This window comes from Chelon labrosus (assembly GCF_963514085.1).
Source record: "Chelon labrosus genome assembly, chromosome: 18".
NCBI classification, from domain to species: domain Eukaryota; kingdom Metazoa; phylum Chordata; class Actinopteri; order Mugiliformes; family Mugilidae; genus Chelon; species Chelon labrosus.
The window spans coordinates 23498705-23521507 of record NC_140351.1 but is presented as its reverse complement, the minus strand read 5'-3'; the positions used below and the strand labels follow the sequence as shown (position 1 = coordinate 23521507).

General features: G+C 44.1%; 1 protein-coding gene across 1 annotated transcript in view; it reads right to left on the bottom strand.

Moving 5' to 3' along the window:
- Positions 1–22803, bottom strand: part of dnah5l (dynein, axonemal, heavy chain 5 like) — a gene marked incomplete at its 5' end in the record, with an annotated part of 41430 nt that overhangs the window by 7113 nt on the left and 11514 nt on the right. The window contains 50 exons of the mRNA XM_084565651.1: positions 136–240; positions 347–514; positions 2236–2349; positions 2443–2544; positions 3924–4130; positions 4576–4721; positions 5021–5177; positions 5260–5418; positions 5548–5777; positions 6064–6185; positions 6342–6496; positions 6826–6936; positions 7099–7230; positions 7653–7793; positions 7996–8061; positions 8546–8782; positions 9503–9595; positions 9688–9894; positions 10057–10224; positions 10649–10750; positions 11097–11231; positions 11759–11848; positions 12186–12362; positions 12457–12591; positions 12778–12995; positions 13396–13527; positions 13626–13683; positions 14062–14196; positions 14347–14541; positions 14944–15131; positions 15726–15833; positions 15923–15993; positions 16075–16247; positions 16332–16478; positions 16570–16785; positions 16909–17037; positions 17124–17279; positions 17420–17530; positions 17768–17921; positions 18110–18309; positions 18818–18946; positions 19067–19178; positions 19297–19459; positions 19530–19666; positions 19751–19869; positions 20594–20743; positions 21061–21315; positions 21501–21581; positions 21649–21745; positions 22538–22635. Coding sequence (XP_084421777.1) covers positions 136–240; positions 347–514; positions 2236–2349; positions 2443–2544; positions 3924–4130; positions 4576–4721; positions 5021–5177; positions 5260–5418; positions 5548–5777; positions 6064–6185; positions 6342–6496; positions 6826–6936; positions 7099–7230; positions 7653–7793; positions 7996–8061; positions 8546–8782; positions 9503–9595; positions 9688–9894; positions 10057–10224; positions 10649–10750; positions 11097–11231; positions 11759–11848; positions 12186–12362; positions 12457–12591; positions 12778–12995; positions 13396–13527; positions 13626–13683; positions 14062–14196; positions 14347–14541; positions 14944–15131; positions 15726–15833; positions 15923–15993; positions 16075–16247; positions 16332–16478; positions 16570–16785; positions 16909–17037; positions 17124–17279; positions 17420–17530; positions 17768–17921; positions 18110–18309; positions 18818–18946; positions 19067–19178; positions 19297–19459; positions 19530–19666; positions 19751–19869; positions 20594–20743; positions 21061–21315; positions 21501–21581; positions 21649–21745; positions 22538–22635 — 7191 coding nt within the window. The remainder of the gene's footprint in view (positions 1–135; positions 241–346; positions 515–2235; positions 2350–2442; positions 2545–3923; positions 4131–4575; positions 4722–5020; positions 5178–5259; positions 5419–5547; positions 5778–6063; positions 6186–6341; positions 6497–6825; positions 6937–7098; positions 7231–7652; positions 7794–7995; positions 8062–8545; positions 8783–9502; positions 9596–9687; positions 9895–10056; positions 10225–10648; positions 10751–11096; positions 11232–11758; positions 11849–12185; positions 12363–12456; positions 12592–12777; positions 12996–13395; positions 13528–13625; positions 13684–14061; positions 14197–14346; positions 14542–14943; positions 15132–15725; positions 15834–15922; positions 15994–16074; positions 16248–16331; positions 16479–16569; positions 16786–16908; positions 17038–17123; positions 17280–17419; positions 17531–17767; positions 17922–18109; positions 18310–18817; positions 18947–19066; positions 19179–19296; positions 19460–19529; positions 19667–19750; positions 19870–20593; positions 20744–21060; positions 21316–21500; positions 21582–21648; positions 21746–22537; positions 22636–22803) is intronic.

The following is a 22803-nucleotide window of genomic DNA, read 5'->3' as shown; positions in this document are numbered from 1 at the left end:
GTCAGACATAACTGAATCAGCAGCCACATAGTGTGACAATACAAAAAGTGAGACTGACTGAAGATGACAGCAACAAATTAGAAAATTGCTACAAAGCAGAATTCATTTACACTGACTGTGTACCTATGTGTTTACCTGCACAGCGTCCAGCTCCTGCTGCTTAGCGTCCAGCTGTTCTTGAGCTTTAGAGAGTTCAGCCTGAGCGACCACCAGGCGGGCCTCCTGTAGGGCCAGGTTAGCCTGCATGCACACAAAACATATCTGATATAATCACATGATATTGGATATCTTGTCACTACTGTGTGATTAGAATATTTCATGTACTCTTCCTATACTCTGTGTGTACCTTCAGAGGCAGCACTTCCTTATTGATGCTAAAGAAGTCGACCATGGCCTGAGTCCAGGAGCAGAGCCCCGCCACATTACCACAGATCCTCTTGGCCGACTCCAAGTTGTAGTCATCCATGTCCAGGTAGGGAGCAAGAAGCTCCACCACCTCTTCAGTGATGGAGTCCTACAGCACACACAGCACAGCCCATACCATCATCTGATCAGCTCGATTATAAATATGAGAGGCACAGATTCTATATTTAAAAACAGAAATTGGATTTCAAGACAATCACAGAGATTGACAGCCAAGAGCAGAAAGAGGGATAAAGGTGCTGAGATCTGGTGACAGAGGAATCATGTTCAAGAAACCAGTCTGAGATGATTTTAGCTTGGTGACGTGGAGTGTTATCCTGCTGGAAGTAGTGTCTGAAAATGGCTACACTGTGGTCATAAAAGGATGGATACGGTCAACAACAATACTCAGGTCGGATCTGGCATTTACACCAGACTCAACTGGTTGTGAGATGTGTGAAAAGTTGCTCAAAAGTTTCTAATCCACTCAGACCTGCAATATACAAAGACACATTAATCACCTTTCTTTTTCCTCATTCGGATTAGATATTTGCATCAATGGACAGTTGAACAGGCGTACCTAATAAGGTGGCCAGGGAGTGTGTAACTGGTCAACTATTGACAAAAATTCTGATAATTCCTTTACTGTTCTAGTCATTTATTGCATAACATGCTGACACCTGTCTTAATACAAACAGTCCAATCCAATACTCCAGAACAGAAATCCAGAACAGAGTAATGAGGTTTCTCCTGTTTTTGTACACATGGTCTAAGAATTAGAGCTCAGAACAACTTTGGTCCACTGTTACTGTCCTTTCTCTCACACGCAGAGACATTCGTAGCTGGGGTATCCCATCAGCAGCACATTCAGATACCAGGACTTCATTCTCAAAGACAGACGGGCTGACACACACAGTTCAGGCTTTTTCCAACATACCGATGAACTAATCCACAGCTTAGCAGGTATGTGACACACTTAGACACTGTGAAAGCAGGTGATGGCTGCAGTGTGAAAATATGAGAAGGGAGTTTCCCTCTGACATATACCGACACTGTATGTGTGTGTGCTTCTGCACTTCTAAGTTCGATTCTTTGACCATGAACATATCTTGTCCAGTCTACAATAACCATTCAATTAAATTGGATTAACTTGACACTTAGACTGAGGTTTCAGTTCAAATAAAGGCCTGTTCAGACCTTGCATTACGATCCGATCTGGGCGAGCGAATCGCATAAATTACTGGTGTGAATAACACCAGGATGCATTGAGATCACATTTGAGAGATCCAATCTCTGACCACATTTAAAAGTGGTCTGGGTCGCGTGTGTCTGCATGTGACCCAGGTAGTGTAATCTTTGGTAGAGTGAATGCAATGCGTCCTGAGTCACATTACAGAACTCCTATACTCAACAGGGGAGTTTTGCCTCATTTATTCAGAAAAAAACTGCTATTATAAATGATAGAATGAAAAGGTAAAAAGCACCATAAGTGATGTCTGTTCATCAATAATGAGAGCCTTTTAAAATATTCTGTCCCTGTAGCTGTTAACTAACTAAAAAAAAAAGGAGCAGTAGAGATCCATTAGAGACAACCGCTCTTACAATATTCTACTGCGCCCCAGATGATGTCGGGGTTTATTTGCATATAGAACGCAAAACTAAGATTGGATCTGGAGACGCATGCAAGGTCTGAACACATGTCAAGCTGGCCAGGATAGCCCAGATCAGACCTTAATGCATGGTCTGAACAGACTCTGAGAGGCTGAATATCTATGATGTTAATGAGGATCCTCAGGTACAGATGTGACTTATATAAAAACTAATGCGTGTAACCTTGCTGAAGTTGAGCAGCATGCTGAGGAAGCCCGAGTTCTGCATCAGCTTCATGGCCTCGGCCCACGAAGGCCGCGGACAAGGTCGTTCAGGGTCAGCTGTCACTGGGTCAATCTGACAAAGACAAGTGAAAGAAAAAAGTGAAAAAAACTTTCAACCTCTGAAGTCACTGAGATTTTAATGCTGTCTGTGAATATTCCCAGCAACCTTCCTCTGGAACAGCAGCAGCACAGCATCCATGATCCTCATGATGAGATGAGGAGGCTTCTGCAGCTTCCTCACTGTGGCGATGTCGGCTGGTTTAATGGTCTGTGCACATAGAAACACAACGTAGATTTAAGAGGAATGCTCATGGAACTGTGGATCCTCCTCAGTTACTGCGTCCTCTGCTGCTCACAGATTAAGCTTATTAAGAGAAGGGGGGCAAACTCTTGTGGGATACTAAAGGTTTTGGGGTTAACTTTACAACTATGTTATTGTGTGTGTGTGTGTTTTTTTTGATTGAGTCTTTAATGTAGATAAACATAATTCAGACTTGTCAAAAATGTATTTAATGCTCTGACAATTAGGGGTCAAACTGATGTGGAAGACAGAATATTTTTTTGAACTCAAACTGAAATGCAATCCACAAAGTCGCAAATGAATACTGTGAAATGTAATCATGTAATGATACAACTTGGAAATATAAATGACAAATAATAAGCCAGTTAGTTAGAGACATATTGATATTGAGATTGAAATTGAAGGCTCTTTTCTTTTTCTTTACTTTCATAACAAATGTTTCTTTTCACTTTTTCACAACATAGTAAAATGGAACAAGACATTTAACTACTACTTAAATTTATAATAGTTATATATATAATATATGGACATTTTAAATATTAAATACAGGTACGTCAGCAGACAAAAATTAGCCTAAACTGGAGAGAGAGAAAAAAAATGCCAAGATGCACCATTAACAAAACTGTAATCCTAAGAAATTTTGGTGAAATGGAAACTTGAAGTTGGGAGTGTTATAAAATAAAATGTTATAGAATCTGCCCAGCTACAACTGATGGTCCTCACAAGCACAGCAATAAAATATTGTTTTTTTTACTTGGTGTTTTCTGACATTTGAAGTGACATCCTGGCTCTCCACTCCCATCTAGTGATAGATTTGTGTTTTGCACTGTTCTAGCACCAGTGGAAGTGGTGGTCCTCACAAAGAGCTCATAAGTCATGGTCCTCAGAGTGTAATAAAGACTCGTTTGTGTGTGTGCATGCACGTGTGAGCTTGTTAATATTTGAACTACTAGAACAAACTGAGACATTTGTCGGCGCACACAGATATCTTCACGAAGTTCATATCATGTCAGAGTTAAAGCCAGTGAAGTTAACGATTACACTGCGGATCTATCTCTTCAATATCATCATGTGGCATCTTTAGTTTACTTTCTAAAGGTTTTGTTCTGGCTAGTTTAAAAGCATTAGTTCTATATATTAGTGGATTTTTGGTAAAGCATTTGGTGCAAGTGTTAATTCCTTGCATGTGAAGTTCCATTGTTCCATTGGAGCTAATTATAGGCTGGTATTTTATACTTTGTCCAGCACCATAAACCAGCTACATCTACCTTTGACTGTCATAATGTGTTCAGTTGGTCTTCTGCTGAAACTGGCCACCGGGAACTCATAATTATAAACAGAGGTACGATGTTTATATGGCTCAAAACAAGCCTCAGTAGGCTTCTTTTTGGCGCGTCCACTCGGTTCCTGTGTGTTACCTGTAGTGCAGCCTCAGCAGCCTCCAGTGCTGGTTTTGCAGCCAACAGTTTGGATTCTGCTGCTGTTTTATCAGCTTCAATCTCATCAACGATGAGCTGAGCTTTATCTTTCACCTTCTGCACCTGCAGCTTCACCTGAAAACAGAGACAGGTTTTTAAAATTGTGACTACGGGGCTAATCCGGCCACACAGCCTTGGTAGCACACAGCGAGCTTAAGCAGCATAAGCAGCATATCCTCTCTGTGTTTGGCTCTGCCGGTAAACATGCACCATGTTCATCAGCTTGTCTCTGTCTGCTTCTTGTTGATTGATGTCAAAGAAGTCTTTCACTTCTTATTGAACCCAACACATTCACACAAGAAGCATCACAGCTGCTATAGCCAACTTTAAAACTGTGAAATGCTTAAAACAGTCAAATACTAAAGCTCCTGTGTAAAACAAAATCTAAATAATCTCTAATTATATTATTATTCATAACTAAGAGAGCCTAGCTGAAGGTCCTGCTTTAGCTGATGATGAATATATGTACTATAATCCTCATCTTTTACATGATTTGGTCTCTCCTTGTCTGGATTCTGACCTTTTCAGCAGCCTGAGCTTTAGCAGTGACCTCCTGCAGGACCTCATCTGCCCTCTGGGAGGCGACAGAGAGCTCTTTCTCCTTCGCCACCAGTTCCTCAGAGAGCTGAGACACTGACTGCTCAGCCTCCATCAGTTTGCACAGACCTGCAGACGCCACCAAGAGAAACAGAGGGCAATCAAAGAAAGAAACTCAGATCTGCGTCTTCTTAAAGAGGCCCAATATTGTATTCGTAAGTCTGGTAACTTTTGTAACTCTTTCTAAATGTCTATTGTAAATTTGTAAATTATTGATAATTCAGATGGTTGTTTGATTATTGTCTAGTTTAGTTAGTTTTGTTATTGATTATTCTACTTTAGTTGTGTATCTCCCTTGAAAGACGGGCTTTTCAATACACCTTTGGACACTTTGGCCTTCAGCTCTAATCCCATCTCTCCGGCCTCACCTGTCTTCATGCGCTCAGCCAACATGCCGACGTGAGCAATCTTCTCTGTGTAGATTATCTTGTAGCTGTCGATGAAGGACAGGTAGGATTTTGGTGTAACAAACGTTTGTCGGCGGAACCGCTCGAAATACTCGGCACACTTCTCGGCCACAAGGTCCTGCAGGAACATCGGTCATGTCATCGGTTCACCAAATGCTCTGATAATACAGACATCACAACGGGTGGAGTGGGAGCTCTACCTGAAAGGTTCCCATGGTAACCACTACACTCTGCTTTACGTCCTCTGAACAGCGGATGTCCTGGTACTGAGATAGGAAATGATGTGATACAGCAATCAGGGCATCCCGGGGCCAGCGCTGGAACCAATCCACAGTGCAGCCGGATATCAGACCTGGGAACTGTTCAGGTCAGAGGTCAAACATAAAGCTTGCACATAGATTATGTGTCCACCTCCAAACATGTGGGGACATGGATGAATACTCCTCCTTTAACAAAGATGAAGTCCACAGCCTTTCCTCACCCCTCACCTTTAAGGCACGCATCTGAAACTTTTCGCCAACCGGCGAGAAGCAGAGGACAACGTGGAGGTTGCTCCGCACTCGGGACAGGAAGAAGTCGTAGAGGTTTTCGGGGGTCGGAGGTCGGCGAGGGTGTTGCCGCTTCATGACAGGAATCAAATCCTGAGTGATGTCGTCCAGCTCATCACGGGCAAATAGGTTTGAAACTTCGCCACTTGCCAGGACGTTGTTCATGTATTCTGTGGGACAGGAGGCGACAGTCCAGGTACATGACAAAACATGCGCAATAAGAGCATCAACAAGATATAACCATACACAGAAAGTCTAAATTGGAACACGTTCCTTTTCCCACCAAACTTTTCGCTTGTAATTCCACTATACAGACAAGACTGTGAGAAGAGATCAGTCATTACGATGTTGCTTGGTCCTACACACCACAGGGAGTGAAATGATGTTCTGTTTCCTGCTGCTGAAATGATGTTCCCTCAAACATAAAAGTGCGTCAGGCACTTTTCAGTGGGTTACCTAGGAAGGCCTCATCTTTGATGTCGTTGTCGGTGAAGAGGAATGTGACTCCTTTTCCTTGCTGACCAGCAATCCGATACAGAGCCTTCAGATCCTCCAGCAGGTTACTGCTGCTGTACGACCTGAAGGAAACACGCAAACACAATCAAATAAAATTACTTTTCATCTACAGTTATAACTGCACTCATCTCCAGAGACACAAAGGAAAATCCTATGGTTTTTGCGCAACATAATCACATAAGCACACAACAGAATACTTTGCATATTGTGTTTCAGACCTCGTCAGTGTGATCTGGAAGGTTTGATATCCAGCGATGAAGGATGCAAGCCTCGTCAGACTTTGCTTCCCTGACCCCCCGACCCCGACCAGCAGGGCATTCCCCTGCGGTGTCCTCAGGATGCGAGAAATCCGCATGAGGTGAGTCATGGCGTCCTGGCATTGCACCAAACAAAAATACACAGGGCAGACAGGCAAACGTCATCAAACCAGAGAAGTAAATCTAGAGAAGTGTCCACTAGTGTTAGTGGATGTCACTGCGAAGCTGTGATGAGGGTTTAGACAGTCACAGGACCTCACATGCTGGGTTTGGATTGCCTGAATCTGTACCTGATAAAAACAGATCTATATCATGAAGAGCAGCATTGTTCTGGATTAGGTTGAAACATTAAAGGGAGGAGAAATGCAGCAGAAGTAGCCGGGTGAATAAACCCCAAAGCTCCAACTTGGTCGCTTAATGAAGGCCATCAGTCTGACTTCCTTACCTTAAAGAAGACCAGGTCCATGCCTTTACCTCTCGCCGCCTCATTGTACTGCAGCTGGAAAACAGACAGACGCTCTGCAAGAGCATCCAGAGATGGGATTGGCTCGTACACCTGTCAATCATACCAAGGATAATCATTATTCATCATACTGGTATTCTGCATCCTGGACAATGTGACTTTTTTCAATGTTACTGCAGTGTATTGCACTATTTCAAAAGAAATAGCAGTGATTAAAAAGACTGACTTTAATTAAAGATGACTAATTTCAGAAACCTTCGGGGCATCCAGCTCAGTGTCTTCTGGTTCGTCTCCTGTCGCCTCTGGGGCTTCACGTAGAAAGTCCACAAAGCAGCTGTCCCACTGTGCATGCTCTGTGAGGGCTTTCCCGTGATCCTCCACTGTGATCTGAGTCGGAGCAGGGTTAGATAAATAAATACATAACTGTGTCCGCGGTACTGATTAAAAAAAAAAAAAATATTTAGATTTACTTATAGACTAAATCTGCTATATATATTTTAATGTGTTTTTCGCTCCACCTTATCATGCGTGGTTCTGATACGTTAAGATTTTACAGAATAAGCTGCCACAAACCTAAAACTTAATGTCCCCATATAAGGACACAGGGTCTCAGTGGGTAGAATTATTTTTCTTTGACAATTTAAACTTTGGCTTAAGTAGCATGTGAAGTATTTTTTCTTTTCATTTTATAATTGTGCTATTGGTATTCTTACTATACTATTGTATCTAGAATATAGGGCTTATTGAGGATCTTTGCTATAAACATTCAGTACAGACAGTATAAACTGAACGCACTAAACCGCACACACCTTCTCCAGGATGCCGTCGAAAGTGTGTCTGTCACTGCTGTCGATGAACCGGTCAGCTATCACCCTGCAACATTCGTGATGAAAGAGAGCGGAAAGGACCTCAGAGCTTTGGCACACTTCAGACTTCACTGTCAGGATCCCCTGAAACACACAACGACTCACACTCTGACACATCTATTGCAGCACAACACGCACGGCTTCAAACTAAGCCATCACATTTTTATCTGTGTTTTATTTTCTCAGAAGCACAGTGGCAGAACCATAGAATAAGGTTCATGTTTCTGTAGTAAATAAAAATTCTTTGCAGTAGACATACGTCATTAAAATAAGAAGTGTTATATACCTGCCATATTCTGCTGAGGTCCCTCAGGTTGAAGATGTAGTGGAACTTGGCAGGAGACGGTAACATCTGAGGAAACACAGAGGTCAACATGTAGTGGTTGAATGTAAGAACCTTTCATTAACAAAGACCACGTATTAGCAGCGAAGACATGAAGAAGGAGGAATGTGTGGGAAGCTTCAGATCCTTGTCCCATGGTTCTAATGAAAGGTGGATGAGGAAGAAAAGAACAGAAAGGGATGCGGAGGGTGGGGTTGGGAACTGTGTCTGAGAGAGAGAGGGTTTTATAGGTAAGTATGGTAAATAGAATGGTATGGGACGTGGTCTAGTTCCTGAACTTAAGTTCTAATAACTTTATTGAACCAGCTCATCCGTCAGAGAGAACATCTTAATGTACAAAAGGATGACTCCAGTTGCACCAGCAAAGCTGTTCTACTGAAACACACAGTTAGCCTTCAGAATAAAAGCGAATAGAAATTTAAAGGGACATTTAAATCTGTACAATTTGTACCTTTTTGATAAAAGCAGAGTCAGCTCCTCAGAATATTTTTACCTTTGCCTTTACGGCCTGCCACACCCGTCTGGTGGTGGGCACGAGGGTGGTGGCGAGTTCACAGACCCCGTCAGGGAAGCCCCTTTCCGAGCAGAAGTATCCCTGAGCCACGGTGCCGAAGACCTTATCGATGGAGGAGTTGGAGGGCAGCGTGCAGTTAAAGATGGAGAACTGCCTCTTCAGACGCTGAGGGATGTCGTTCCGACCGCCGCCGGGGTGAATCATGGCTGCCACCAGCTGTTGAAGGTCATTTTGTCCAGCACCATAAACATTGCAGTTCTTCTAGCTTCATGCAGGTCTAATATTTCATTTCAGCATTTTCATTCTGACCAGGACAAACAAACAGCTCTTCTCCAGGACACTTCTCACCTACCCAACAGTTGGCTGGACTTTTTAGAGCATGTGATTTTTCTGATTTTCTGCCTACAACGTTCAGTTTCTGTTGATACTGACTGATTATTTTTAGCACTGAGGTCACAGTGATGTTTTTTTCTGGACTGCATTATAGTCACAGGTCTGACCTCCACAAACAAACAGAAAACCCTCTTGGAATCAGCTCAACATCACCTTCAGGGGAATCTATTTGATTTTGTCTTATATGCATTTGTTAGTTGAGAGAGAGTGCAGGTTATTACAGAGTGAACAGGTGTTTAACACCACAGATGATCTCAAATTCAACAAATTCAAACCATTTGAACTGAGACGGGGCTCTCAATTACTCATCCTCAGCTGCTATAATGAGAAACTTCACTCTCAGACTATTGTGGTAGGAAGTGGACCTTCTGCTCAAAAGGGTAAAAAAAGACGTGAACTGGAAACTTATGGGCTGGAATGTAAAGTCTGGATGAATTGTAGCTGAACAGCTGATGAAAAAAGATTTTAGATGAGCAGCCTGAGAGAAGCACAGATGAGTCCTTGGGCTCAGATGGTAACTCGCCTCCGTGTCTAGTTCCTTACCTGAACGTCCACCACAGTGATGAACTCTCCTGGACGATCCAAACTGTAGAAACCCCCCTGCTCCATCAGCTGACGTACAATCTCATTGGTTATCTAAGAGAGAGGACGCACATCTAAATAATCTTATCATTTTTGGGATGCAGGCAATATTATGTTAAACTGTGCAACAAAAAACTGGGGCCCACCTGGTCTCCCCATTCGTTGATCACAGGCATGTTGATGTCGTCCACAAAGACAGTCATCTTGCGCCCAGATGGGGGCCCGTAGGTGGCGCCCATTCGTTTATCGATGTAGCTCTCAATGGTTCTCTGGAACATGCCGGGCAGTGTCGCCGATGAGAAGTTCACCGTCTTACTGAGGTGGGTCTCTGGGTCGAGTTTGCTGGTGTAACCCTGCGGGGGAGGGGTGGACATGCAGTGTTAGCATTAGTGACAAGCTGACTGCTGAGGACTGCATTTTTTTTTTTCGAATAAACACTTTCAATATGTTTATTCCAGTTTTGAAATATCCACATTATAAGTCACAAAGAGCAGTTTATGGAGAAAAACTCTGACTTTAATCATGACAGTCTTGGCGGTTCCCTGCTCTCCGATCAGCAGCACTGCCTTCCTCTGCTTCATGATGGTCTGCATCAGGAAGTCGGTTCTCACGTTGTCCACGTTGGGAACCAGGATGGCGGAGTAGTCAGGAACATGGTCTTTGGGGTAGATGTACTCTGGAACCTGAATTATAAACACGCAAGAATAAACACTGAAGCCACACATGTTTACTTTGGACTTTTCAGTGAGAATGACCACAGTTGTAATTATTTAACTTCATTATCTGGAGGTTAATTGTTTTGTCATCTGAAGAAAACAAAGCGCAGACTTATTGACATAACGGGGTCATTTGTGACTTCTGTTTTCTCGGGATCACTTGAAAACACATGGAGAAGTCAAAGATGAATGTATAGTTCACCTTAATCAGCCTTCAAGATGCTGCCATAATAAGAGGATCCACAACTGATCTGTTAAAACCCTGAAATATAATGCGCTTGTGACTAGCACAGATCTAGTAATTGACCTTTTATTTTCTCTTTGTGACAAAATAATACAGGAGTTCAGATGGTTAAATACTGGGTCGTGTCAAAGCATACAGACCACAGACCTTATTGGACCAGTGCTCCCACTCGCCCTGCTCGCCGACAGTAAACTCAAAGATGGTCTGGTCGTCCTGAGTGTTTGGCAGATCCAGAGATGAGCTGTTTCCCTTTAAAACAGAAGAACATGCAAGCATGTTCACAGTCCAGACACAGAGCAAAGTAAAAACACATCACATAACTAAATAATACTAATACCTAACTCTGTCTAAAAGGAGCGAAAATTGAGCTAAAGAACAAGGTAGCAACCTGGGGGAAAAGAGATGCAATGACTGCAGATGATGGTTTAAACAATCACTCTAAAGCCTTTCCATTCAAGCATTTACTATAGTTTTTATTTAGACCGGGGGAACAGAGCTTTAAAGTTTGTCCTGAGGGTGGTGCCAGAGGAAAGGTCAAAAATCTGAAAACCATCTCAACCTCAACTCATGACTGAACAGACAGGCATTTACACACCTTCAGGAAGGCCTCCATCTTGGTTCTGTCCTCCAGCTCTAGCAAAGCACCCAGAGACCACATGACTGCAAAAACAAACAGTCGGCCCACGTCACCGTGGCAACTCTGTTTCTCCTCCGCTGCTGGCAGCAAACCCTGAGCACACAGATGTATACATGTACTCAGACTAAAAGGCACCAGGAGGACTGTGTGATAAAGAGGAGACAACAGGTGTGGGGCAGCAGTAGAGTAGTAGTTAGAGAAGCAGCTTTGGGTCCAAAGGGTCACAGGTTTGTATTCCCCCATGTCCAGGGCCGAGGTGCCTTGAGCAAGCAACCCTAAATGGGTGCTACACAAAAACTAGGATTAGGTCACAATATATACAGTACATAAATCAAAGATGAGATAAAGATATCTGGACTTGTTGGGTTCCTTGAAGACTTTTTTTTAATCTAAGTCTTCAGTTCTAAATGACTGCTGGGGATTTGAGGTTTTTATCAGGAATATCTGTTGGTGGTGTCCACCAGAAACTCACTTGCGCCATTGTGCTTTGGAAGAACCCATCAGTTGTCTTTTCAAATGCCCGATGAGTTCTTTCACAGCACGATGGCACACAGTGAAATGTGTCTGCTGCTCTTCGCTCAGTGCTCAGTTATTCTCTATGATTAACTGGTGTGTCCTACCTGCAGAAGGTCGATAGTCTGTCTGATGTACATACACTCCAGCACCTGCATTTTAGGAGACACAGCAGTGGAGACAAAGTCCAACAAGTCCTGCAGGTGAAACAGAAGAACACATTTGGTTTACAGCATTATGGATCTTTCATTTGGAGTACAATCTAATTTTCATTCACTCTTTGCTCTGTTTTAGGTGTCCTCCAGCTCCTGAGGGAAACTAACACCATGTTGACCTGCTCGACTACACCTGATTCTGTCTGCTATTGGAAGAATGAAGCAGAACGGTTAAGCTGTGGGTCGGACAGCTGAACAACGAGCTCTGTATTTGAAGCCAAGTGGAGCTACAGCTTCACTTTCTCTCTGAGCTGAGTAGAGAAACAGAAACTAATGGCTGCCTGGACGGACTAGTGATTTGATGAATGGTCATCATTACCTGGTAGCAGGAGTCGAAGCAGAGTTTTAGGGCTTCAGCCTGCTGTTCTGGTAGTTTCTGTAGCCAGGCCTGAAGGATGGGGCTCCAGTTGAGCACAGAGGAGCTCATGAACACCATACCGTTCCTGGACACAGTGGCTGGGGAGGCGTTGTCGATATTGTGGGGTTCAAATACAACCTGGAGAGTACAATATCTTCAGTCTGTTAGGGCCTACAGATTGGCTGTAAACATGCTGCAACTAACGTTTATGTTGTGTTTCGGTTGTTCTCGCCTTGCAGCAGGGAGCCATGGGGATTCGATCTCCGTTCGCCAGTGTCAGAGTCTTGTTGTCGTCTAAAACCGAGTTCAGGTTCTCAATCCAGATGGCGTCCACCGGACCATCCAGCACAATCCAGATATATTCCCCCTGAGACATACACACAGAATCCTACACCACGCATCTGTGCATTTCTAGCATATGGATACATCAAGGTGTATGTTATCTCTTCTGTCTGCTTACTGTGTTTTTGTTTAGCACTGAATCAGTTTGTGTGACATATAAACTAATCAATGAGTTGCTCTATAGATCTTAGTTCACTGAGGCCATATCAACCTTTTTGGCCTTGAGCGTTTTCCTCCACAGAGTGGAGAAGATGCCGTCTGTCCAGTCATTGGTGGTGACGTCCAGCGTGCCGAACATCTGCGAGGCTGTGATGGCCTTAGGGTTCATCCTCATCTCCCGGTGGGGGGAGCCACACTCTGACATGGCCTTCATCAGCGTGTGGATGCAGGACGTTTTCCCAGAGCCGCTGGGACCCAACGTCATCATACCTGCACGAGGACGATAGAGCTCTACTCATTCCTAAGGTCCCTCTGTAATTTTACTCTCTCTATGATTTGATTTCACTGGTTTCAGGGTGAACATTTTACATTTTAACGAAGGGCAAGAAAACTAATTTAACTGGATCTTCATTTCATCATTTCCAAGCAGGGTTTGGAAAGGACTATAAGCTGCCACTGACTATTGAGAAAATAAGAACAGAAAGGTTTTAAATCAGTTAATTATTACACTGTGGTTCTACGTCGGTAAATATTAAAGTTTATTGTGAAATTTTGCCTTAATTAGAATTTGAAGTCCTGTTCCCAACTTCCTCAAAGTGTTTCTGAGATACCACATTCACCAGAACAGGACAAACAACCAGAAAACATGATGCCAACATGGGGATCTGACCGTGTCGGACTCGCTGTGTCTCATAGAGCTGAATCAGTTTGAGAATCCAGGGGGGGTGAGGGATTAGACCGGCCTGCTGAGCCTGACTGACGATGGATGACTCCAAGTCTGGGTAACCTGCTTTATCCAGAACTGCAGAGACGAGGTGGAAGATTTAGAAGGATTTAGAACGTTTACCATTACATGACCTGGGTTAGTGTATTTTCATGTGGTGTGAAAGATAAACCCACCAATGCCAGGAAACAGATCATTGATCAGACTCATGAACAGAGGCTCATCCTCATCCACCTGCAGAGGGAGAATCCATGTTACTGCTATGAAAACTGGCCAACATCATTTCAACTGGAGAAATAAGATAGAAACCTTCAAGCAACACTGAAACTTAATTAATATTCATAGAGCAGCTATAATAGCATTGAAAATGTTCAGCTTCTGCTTCTACATCACGCTATACACGAGAATGCAAATGGTGAATCAGACTTTATCCTCACACTGCCTTGGTTTCTATGTAATGTGAAGTTGAACTCATGTGTGAATAGACTGGATCATTGTCGATGAAGTGTGCATGCTGATGTGCATAAGACAAGAGAATCTAGATTCCTGAGAATCGTATTTGATGTTTGTTTTTTTTTCTAGTTCATTTGCAAAAAAAACAGCTAAACACACCAGTTTGGAGAGGTTCATGTCTCTCAGCACCCTCATCACCACGGTCTTCTCTGGTTCCGACGGGTTGGACCTCTTCACTGCTCCCAACGTCCTCAAAACAGACAAAATGTTCCTCAGACCGAAATCGTAGTGGACCTAGTGTAAAAACAGAACATCTGAGATATATACACTGGCCATGGTAACTGGCAAAAGAGGAAGATTCAAAATGTGACTGAAGACGATGGCTTTGAAAGAAGTGTTGGAAGAATGAATAACAGAGATCATCACAATCATGCGTCCTCCAACCTGTTTGGACAGCTGCTCCTCGCACAGTTTGTAGAGGGTGTAGAACTTCCTGCTGAGGACCTGGTTGTCACGGAAACCTGCGCTGGCCAGTTTGACCCTCATGATGATGGCTCGGTCTGGGACCATCATGGCTACCGTGCGGAACTGAATCTTCAGGTTCTCTGGCAGCTCCTGGCGGCCGGCGTAACCAGGATTCTGGAGGAGAAGAAGTTACTGGTAAAGACTGGAGCTTTGCGGTTGACTGGTTCAAAAGTAGATCAGTTCTAAACCTCAGTTAGATGTAACACAGTTCTCCAACTCTGGTTCTGAGGCAGAACAGGTCAAAAACTCTTTCCCTGCTGAATGGATACAGGGAGCAGTAAACTGAGATTTTAGATGCCAACTAATCATTGTCACTCTGCATCAGCACCATCAGCTGCTAAAAGTCAGTCAGGCATCTGAAAAATGTTGTGCACTATATCATAATGTAAATGCCATGGACACTCCTTTTGTTATTTCACTGTGAGATAAACTGAAAACATGTTCAGTTGTTAAGTTCTGCGACCTATAATAACAAAAATATCTAAAATATAAAATTCGGGATCAGAGCTCCAGTACCATAGTGAGGAAGATGCCGAACTCAGGGTCCATGTCGACCACGTCTCCGTCTGTGAACACAAACTGTTTCTTCTTGTTCTTCTTACACTGCAGGACGATGTAGATCTGCTGGGCAGCGACAGAAAGCACCGGCAGCTCGATGCGGTTAAACTCATCAAAGCAGCCCCAGGCACCAGACTGGGCCAGACCTGCAGGAACAGACCACAACAAACTGAAGACACATCCAGGAAGGTGTAAAGTTTATAACAGTGTGCTTACACGAGGCTCCTCAGTGACCATCATTTGGAGCGATCTGGCTTCATATGGTTTATCAGCACTGTACTCATCTATGAGCTGAGTGCTAACTTTGACACAAATAGGTTCAACTGCAGAAAGAGAACTGTGGGAGGCTGTGTTTTCAGTTGTGAGACCTATTACATATTTCCGTCTTCAATTCAGCCCCTCAAAGACTAAATTCGTCTTTGGGGCGACCTGAACTCAACAGTTTTTGTTTGGGAATATCTAAGGTACATTTTTACACAGGTTTACAGATTTTAGCTATGTGCATGATGAAGACATACATGTGGACATCTAAGGAATCAGTTCAGAGTTTTTAGACAGAGCTTCAGTTTGACTGACCCCTACAGTTTTAACTGGTTGAACTGGAGAATGCACAGGATTAGATAACAAGCAAAACCTCATGTCAGTCAATCAGGAGTGACTGAATACAAAGCAGCAAGAGGGGGGGTTCCTGTAGCCACCAGCACACCACTGCAGTGAAGTTATTACACACATTCTCACACCTTTATAGATGCGTCCCAGTCCTCTGTAGTCCATCTGGTCCGAACAGTTGAAAACCACCACATATTTGCCCAGACAGCGGCCCATGTCTTTGGTGGTCTCTGTTTTACCTGGAAACACTCACTAAATTACAGCAACATGCAATAGCCAATAAATTAATATTGCAGTGGATTGTCTCTGCAAGCATCTACTGTGTTACCTGTTCCTGCGGGACCAGCTGGAGCCCCACCCATGCTCATCCCCAGAGCCTGGGACAGGGTGATGTAACACCTGGAACGATGGTGAACATTTTCAGCTCAGACCGGATACGACTGAGTCGTACCTGCTAGCAGTCAGTGGGTGTGTACGTACCTGTCTGTCAGGGGGGTGATGACCAGTCTGTCTGTGCAGCCCAAGTACTCGTTGCAGTAGCTGAACTCCACATCTGTGATCTCTATGACGCATCTGTCCGTCTCCTCCAAAAAGTAAAACCTTGACTGTTTTTGCCACTCAAAGTCTGACGCTGCCCGCACGTTCATACACACCTGATGGAGATAATATAACAAAATTATATTTACTTCTCTGATCAATATTAGACTAGATTTTTGTCCATCCTTCTGTTCGCCCACCAGGTCATCGAAGATGTCTCTCTGATGGACGTGGATGGTGATGAGCGTCTCATACTTGGTCCTCTCGTTCCGACTCAGTTCTCTTGTAGTCATGTCGATTAGCTCATTGAGGAGATCCAGGAACTTCTGATTGGTTGTCTGCATGATCTGTCAGCCGGGAACAATGTGTGGAGAGTATCAGCATGATAATAAGTGACATCCTTCCCTAGTGCTGATCCTGTTTTCAAAATGAGAGCACCTTCTTATCAGACTTGCTGAGGACGAGCGCGTCCTCTGCATCTCTGGTCCAGATCATCTGGATCCCCAGCAGGCCGACCTGAGCTGGAAACGCAGACTGGAACTCCAGCAGCTTCAGCCCTGGGTCACTGATGGCCAGGTAAGCTTGACGTATGATACTGTGGAGGGTGAGCCTCACCCCGGCCAGCAGCTGTCCTAACCACACCTCCACGTTTCCCTGGAAGAGAAAGCTCCAAGAACTAAAGATGCAATCCATACTTACTTACTTACTTAGTCACAAGATTAAGAAAAAGAAAGACACCTACAAGAGACCTAAAATAATCACTGGGTGTCTGTATACCTGAGCCAGGACAGGCTGACTCAGCTCCACAGTTTCTCCTTCTTGAGACTGAAAACTGATCATCTGGTCGTAGGTTTTCTCGCTGAAAACAACTCTGTTAATGTTGTCGAACAGACTGAGCAGGTGAGCCTGATGGAGACAGAGAGAGAGAGAGAGAGAGAGCATTTGGATGAAATCTCCATGAGCTGTGTATCACCTATCCTCTTGTGTACTACCTGTATCGTGTGCGAGTCAGAAGCTTGGCCGAGGATCTCCAGCAGGGTGGGGTCCGACACGAAGAAAAACCGAGGGAACACCAAGCGTTTCTTCTCCAGGTAACCAGACAGAGACTTCTGACAGAGCTCCAACTGCTCCAGCAGGTGAGGGAGCAACTGGAGGAGGAGGAAGAGGAGGGGGGGAGGAGGAGAGAAGAAGCTGGTCAAAGTCAGGCATGTCTTCCAGTCGCAGTACAGACATACTCAATTTAAGAGTATTATGAGTGTGGTGTTGCTCATAGGCACGTGGGCAGCACCTGGCTAAGCGTCTCATCTCCCATGCAGCACTGAACCACGTTGGGAATCTCGTGTGCTCTCTGCATGATCCTCTGCCACGACTTGTCAATGTTCTGGAAACGTTTGGCCTCCTGGAAGAGTTCAATCTTCACATTCAATTCAATTCAATTTATATAGCTTCGATAACAATACAGATAGTCTCAAGACACTTTACAGCACCCGGCCTGAAACCCCCAGACCACTAAGTCGACAGTGACAAGAAAAAACCTTGAGCATATGGAGGGACCCATCTGCTTGAGGTCATCCAGGTAGAGACAGAAAAAAGAGGAGAATAGTCAGCTATAATCATTCCCAGTCTCTTTTCTGACCTGAGGCAGCTGCTTGGCGATGTCTCCACCCACGAACACCGCCTCCAGGTAGATCCACAGGTTCTGAACCGATAACCACTTCTCAATGATCTCGGAGGTGTTGGAGAGTTTCTGGACCCATAGCTGGATGGACGGCTTGAACGGAGCATTGTACCTGCAGGAGGAAGGACCACAGCTCACTCATCCACCCCTTTATTTCTGCACTCTTGGCTTTCTATAATCCTCCATTCCATGTTTTATTTATTTATTTATTTTTTGTTTCTCATATTTCTTTCTGTCTTTTTCTTTGTTCTATCCCTTCTCTTCGTCATTGCTTCGTCGCTTCGCCCCTGGTCTCGCTACCTGTTGCTCAGCAGTGACGCCAGCACCATCAGACTGTCCTCCATCATGGAGATCTTCTCAGCGGTCTCAGCTCCTCTCAGCAACAGTTCTCCTCTGGTCCTGAAGGTGGCGAAGCTGAGCGACTGGCCGCTCCACTCGGCCACCACGTCCTTTAGCTTGGCCTCAATGTCTCGCTCCTTCACCGCGCTAATGCAAACATCCTGAGCACAGAGTTTTGACACAAGCACTTTCAGCAAACATCTTTAGAGGGAAAGGCAGTATTAAACCCCGAAAACACTGAATATTTTAAACGCTACATGAGCTGATACAGTTTACAGGGGGTCGACCAGTCGACCACCGGCCATCAATAAGTCTGGACTTCTCAGGGTTTTATTCTTCAGGTTTTTTTCTTGCAGTTATTTGCAACTTGTAAATACAAGTAGACATTTCAAGATTAATCAAGGATCTTTCAAGGATAGTTTTTGCACTTTTTCAATGGTTCAGGGTTGTTGTATTTTCAGGATCACAGGCATATGTTTCATGGTTGAGATTGATCAACCTTGAGGATCCTGAGCGGAGTGATCTTGGACGATTATAGCAAATGACTGGGTGAGACTTGTTTCTAGAACGGGAGGTTGAATTAAAAAAACCACACAGATTGTTATCAAGATCTGAGACAAAGGATGGTGACTTTGTTTGCTTTTCTGTCCTTCCCAATAACATCAATACCTCAATGTCTTCCTTGTATTGCAGAAGCGGAGCTTCCATGATGTTTCTGAGAGAGAAACTGTCTGATTCCACTTGGAAGCTGTGACCGGTCAAGTCACTGATACGAGTCCAGTGTCTGTGCAGCATGGCCTGAAAAAAACAGTAAAGTAATGACTGATTAGAGATGGTCAGAGGACGCTAATGCTTCAGTCTGTAAAATGGATAAATTGATATCAGATTTAAATTGTAAAGCACAACTGCAAGTCTGACCTTGTTAGCCATCATGTAGAGTAAAGGACAGGTCTCAGTGAAGTCATCAATGGTTTTCTTCAGATCTCTGAAGGCCTGCCACTCCTTCAAGGCCTTCGGAAGCTTCCTGATCCTGAAAACGCAACAGCAGAGGAGACGTGAGAGAAATAAAAATAATAAATAAAACTATATCCCTTTACGTTTTCAGTGCTGCCATTGGTTGACAGTGTCAGACATCCTCCTTCTTCTACCTGTTCTGGAAGTCCTGCAGCTCTGTGTTGATCTTCTCAATATTGAGGTCAGCCCAAAGGATGTCGTAGTATCCGGAGACACTGACAATGACCGAGTTGTACAAAGTGTAGAGTTTGGAGAGCAGAGAGAGCTCCCTCTTGATCCTCTGCAACTCTGGATACTCTGCAGGGAAGACAGGGCTGATTAGAAGGAAAGACAGAAGCAGAGACGTAAGTGAGTCTGTCAGTCGTACCATTAACAGGCAGCCCGAACAGCTCCTCCCCTCCAGAGTAGGTAATGTATTTCCTCCACAACTGATCAAACTCAGCTTGAAAACTTTGCAACCGCTCACTGGCTTCAGCTGGAGCCACGCCCTCCACCCCGGGGCCCCTACACACACACATACATGCGCACATTTTACTTTATGCATATATTATAGTACATCATAACCATTTGTCTGGGGAGTGTTGGTACCTGTCGTTGTAGTTGGTGCAGAAGTTCTGAACGTCGCTATGGAAGGTCTGCACTGCAGAGAGCAGGTCTGCCTTCATAGTGGGTTGAATCTTCACCAGAGTGTTCTGATTCTCCAAAACCTGAACCCACAACACACACACCATCTGCATGTCTGGACAATAGACTGTATATAAATTAAGACAATGCGTCCCCACTTCCTTGCATTGGCCAATCTGATGCTAGTTTCCCAGGGATACGGCAGTGTCATCTTCCAAGTTTCCAAGAGTGGAGCAATGCGGAGCTGCCTTATCGATGACCTGCCCACAAATCCTACAGACACACTTGCGTTTTCGTTTAATTAATACTGCATCTTGCTCTACCTCCACCAGTTACGAAGAAATGTAGGATTATATGCTGTACTTATTTTATTTTTTTCCTACTCCTCACGGTCCTATGGGACTGCTTCACAGAGCACTTGGCATGGCAATCTGTAGTAATCATGATGTCATATCCTGTTTCTATAGCGTCAAATAACTAACGAAAACAGTCTACTTATCAGAAAAATGGACACGTGAGTATGCATCAGTTAGTTATTTTATAGTTATATTAACTAACTAAAATGATAGAAACCGTCCTTGAAAATTTTTTATTTGACGTGTATTTTAGTGTTTTAGTTCGGTCCAAGTCCCCTCCACTAACTTGGAGGGGGTGGAGCTTATGACCTATACTACAGCCAGTCACCAGGGGGAGCTCTACTTGCTATGGCTTGACTTTTGAGGAGCTGTTCCGTCTTCCATCTTAATACAGTCTATGCTCTGTACCTGTGAGGACACCCATAAGTCTCCAACACTCCCCCTGTCTCACCAGGGTGTTGAGGTTTTTCCAGGCGTACGTCAAGCCATCCACACGCTCTGCACTCCCGTCGTTGAAAAGCAGCTCGTGTTTGTTGAGCAGAGCGAAGGATTCCTCCACTGGACCGATGGTGGCGTCGATACGAATCTCCTCCTCCCGAACCTCAAACAGGAAAGAATGAGGAGATGAATAAGTGAAGGGATGAAGGGAACTATAATCTGTGGGGTGATGAATGAATGAGAGTAATCTAACTGAAAATAATGAGTGAATAAAATAAAGAATGACAGGGCAAGTCAATGAGACAAGAAAGCTATAGGAAAATGTTTATTTCCTGAAGAACAAGCAAAAAGAGTTAATGAATAAAAACACTGAATCAAATTATGATTAATTAGTAAGGTATAATATTTATTATATTCTTGCAATCAATGAATGAAAGCATAAAACTATTAGACAGATTTTAAGCAGCCAATCAGGCTGACCTCTTTGAGCGCTGCCATGGCTCCTCGGACATCCTCCAGGTCTGTGATTGGACGCTGCAGGCGCTTTGTCACCCCCTCCAAGAAAGAGAAGATGTTATTCATGTCGGTTGATGCCCGGTGGTTGAGCGCAGCTCCAAAAGCTCGCTTCCAGACGCGACACTCCTGAGTGAGCGCCAGCTTTAGCTGGTCGGTCTCAAAGAGATTGGAAGCCACCATATAATACGCCGGGAGCTCTGAAATCTGCAACTCCAGCTCCTGCAGAAACACATTGTGAGTAAAAGGAAAAACTCCACGACATGTTCCAGCAGAATACAATACATTTTAACTTTTAATTAGTTGACCGTTGTGGTCCGAAATAGTGGAAGACACTGATTCATTACTGAATTAACAAACTATAAACATGATTATATCCTGAAAATAATGAGGGGTCATGTGCTCACTGAGTAGAGGGAGATCTGAGCGCTGAACTCTGTCAGTGAAGGGTCGGACTGCAGGAAGGCCTGCACCTGCTCCTCTGGGTCCTAAACACACCTCATGTTAGCACAGTTCAGGATCAACAGCACAACACACACACACACAAACACAAACCTGGTTCCACAGAGTAGAGAAGTGACTGAGTTCATTCAGTGTGTCAGCAGCCTGAGTTTTCTGAGACGACACAATGGAGCTGAGCTGGATCACCAACCTACCAACGAGCAAACCGTAGCTGGTAAACTGTCGTTTTAGATGGTCTGCAGAACATTATTCCAGCATGTGCAAAGTTTTCAGTGACAGCAGGAGACCTCCCTAAGGGCCCCCGCCGAGTCCTGTTACATGTTGTGTTCATGAAATGAAATGAAGCAGATAATGAAGGGCAATAATAATCCTAAATAGCTAACTGAATGCTGCTAGTCTAACCTTAACTGTGGAGGAGACATTTGAATTAAATAACTTCCACTAGCATCACAGTCTTTATAAGTTATTATAGTTCAGGAACTAGACCACGCCCCATATCATTCTGTTTCCTGTGCTTACCTATAAAAGTGTGGCTTTAAACTCTCTCTCTGTGTTTGTGTCAGTTCTCAACCAGCTTTCATTACAGGAACCATGCAACAAGGATCCAAAGCTTCCTGAGATGTGCCCCCACCCTGAGTCTCAGGGTGGGGGCACATCTACCATCATCCGTCTACACATTCTGCCCCTTCATGTCTTCCCCTCAACCCCTTTTCATCCCCTCCCCTCCAACCCCTTTTCATCCCTTCTCCTCAACGCTTTTCATCCCATCCCCTCGACCCGTCTTCCCTTTCATCCCATCTCTCACAACATGTCTACCAATGAACTTATTTGCGTTAATTAAGACGTGGTCTTTGTCAGTGAAACACAAGTTAACTTAGCTAGCAGAGCAGTGCATATTTACAGAGATAGCTGCTCTGTGTCATGGCAGCAGGAAGTGCTGCCTATGTGCTTGTTATATAAGTGTCTACTCTATTGGACTGACTTGGTGATGTCTTTGTGTTCAGCTAGCTGCCTGTCCAGCGGTCGCAGCACCGGGGGTTTGACCGGGATGTCGTCGTCCCGAACCGCGGCCTGCTCCACCTGGGACGCATAGAGAGAGTATTAATTACTGTAATTATTTTATTTAAAATAATTTGCTTTTATTTCCTTTTATTGTGTTTTTTATATTTTATGTTCTATGCTTTTAAATCTGCTTTTATATCTTCTGCTTCTGTAAAGCACTTTGAATTGCCTCGTGTACGAATTGTG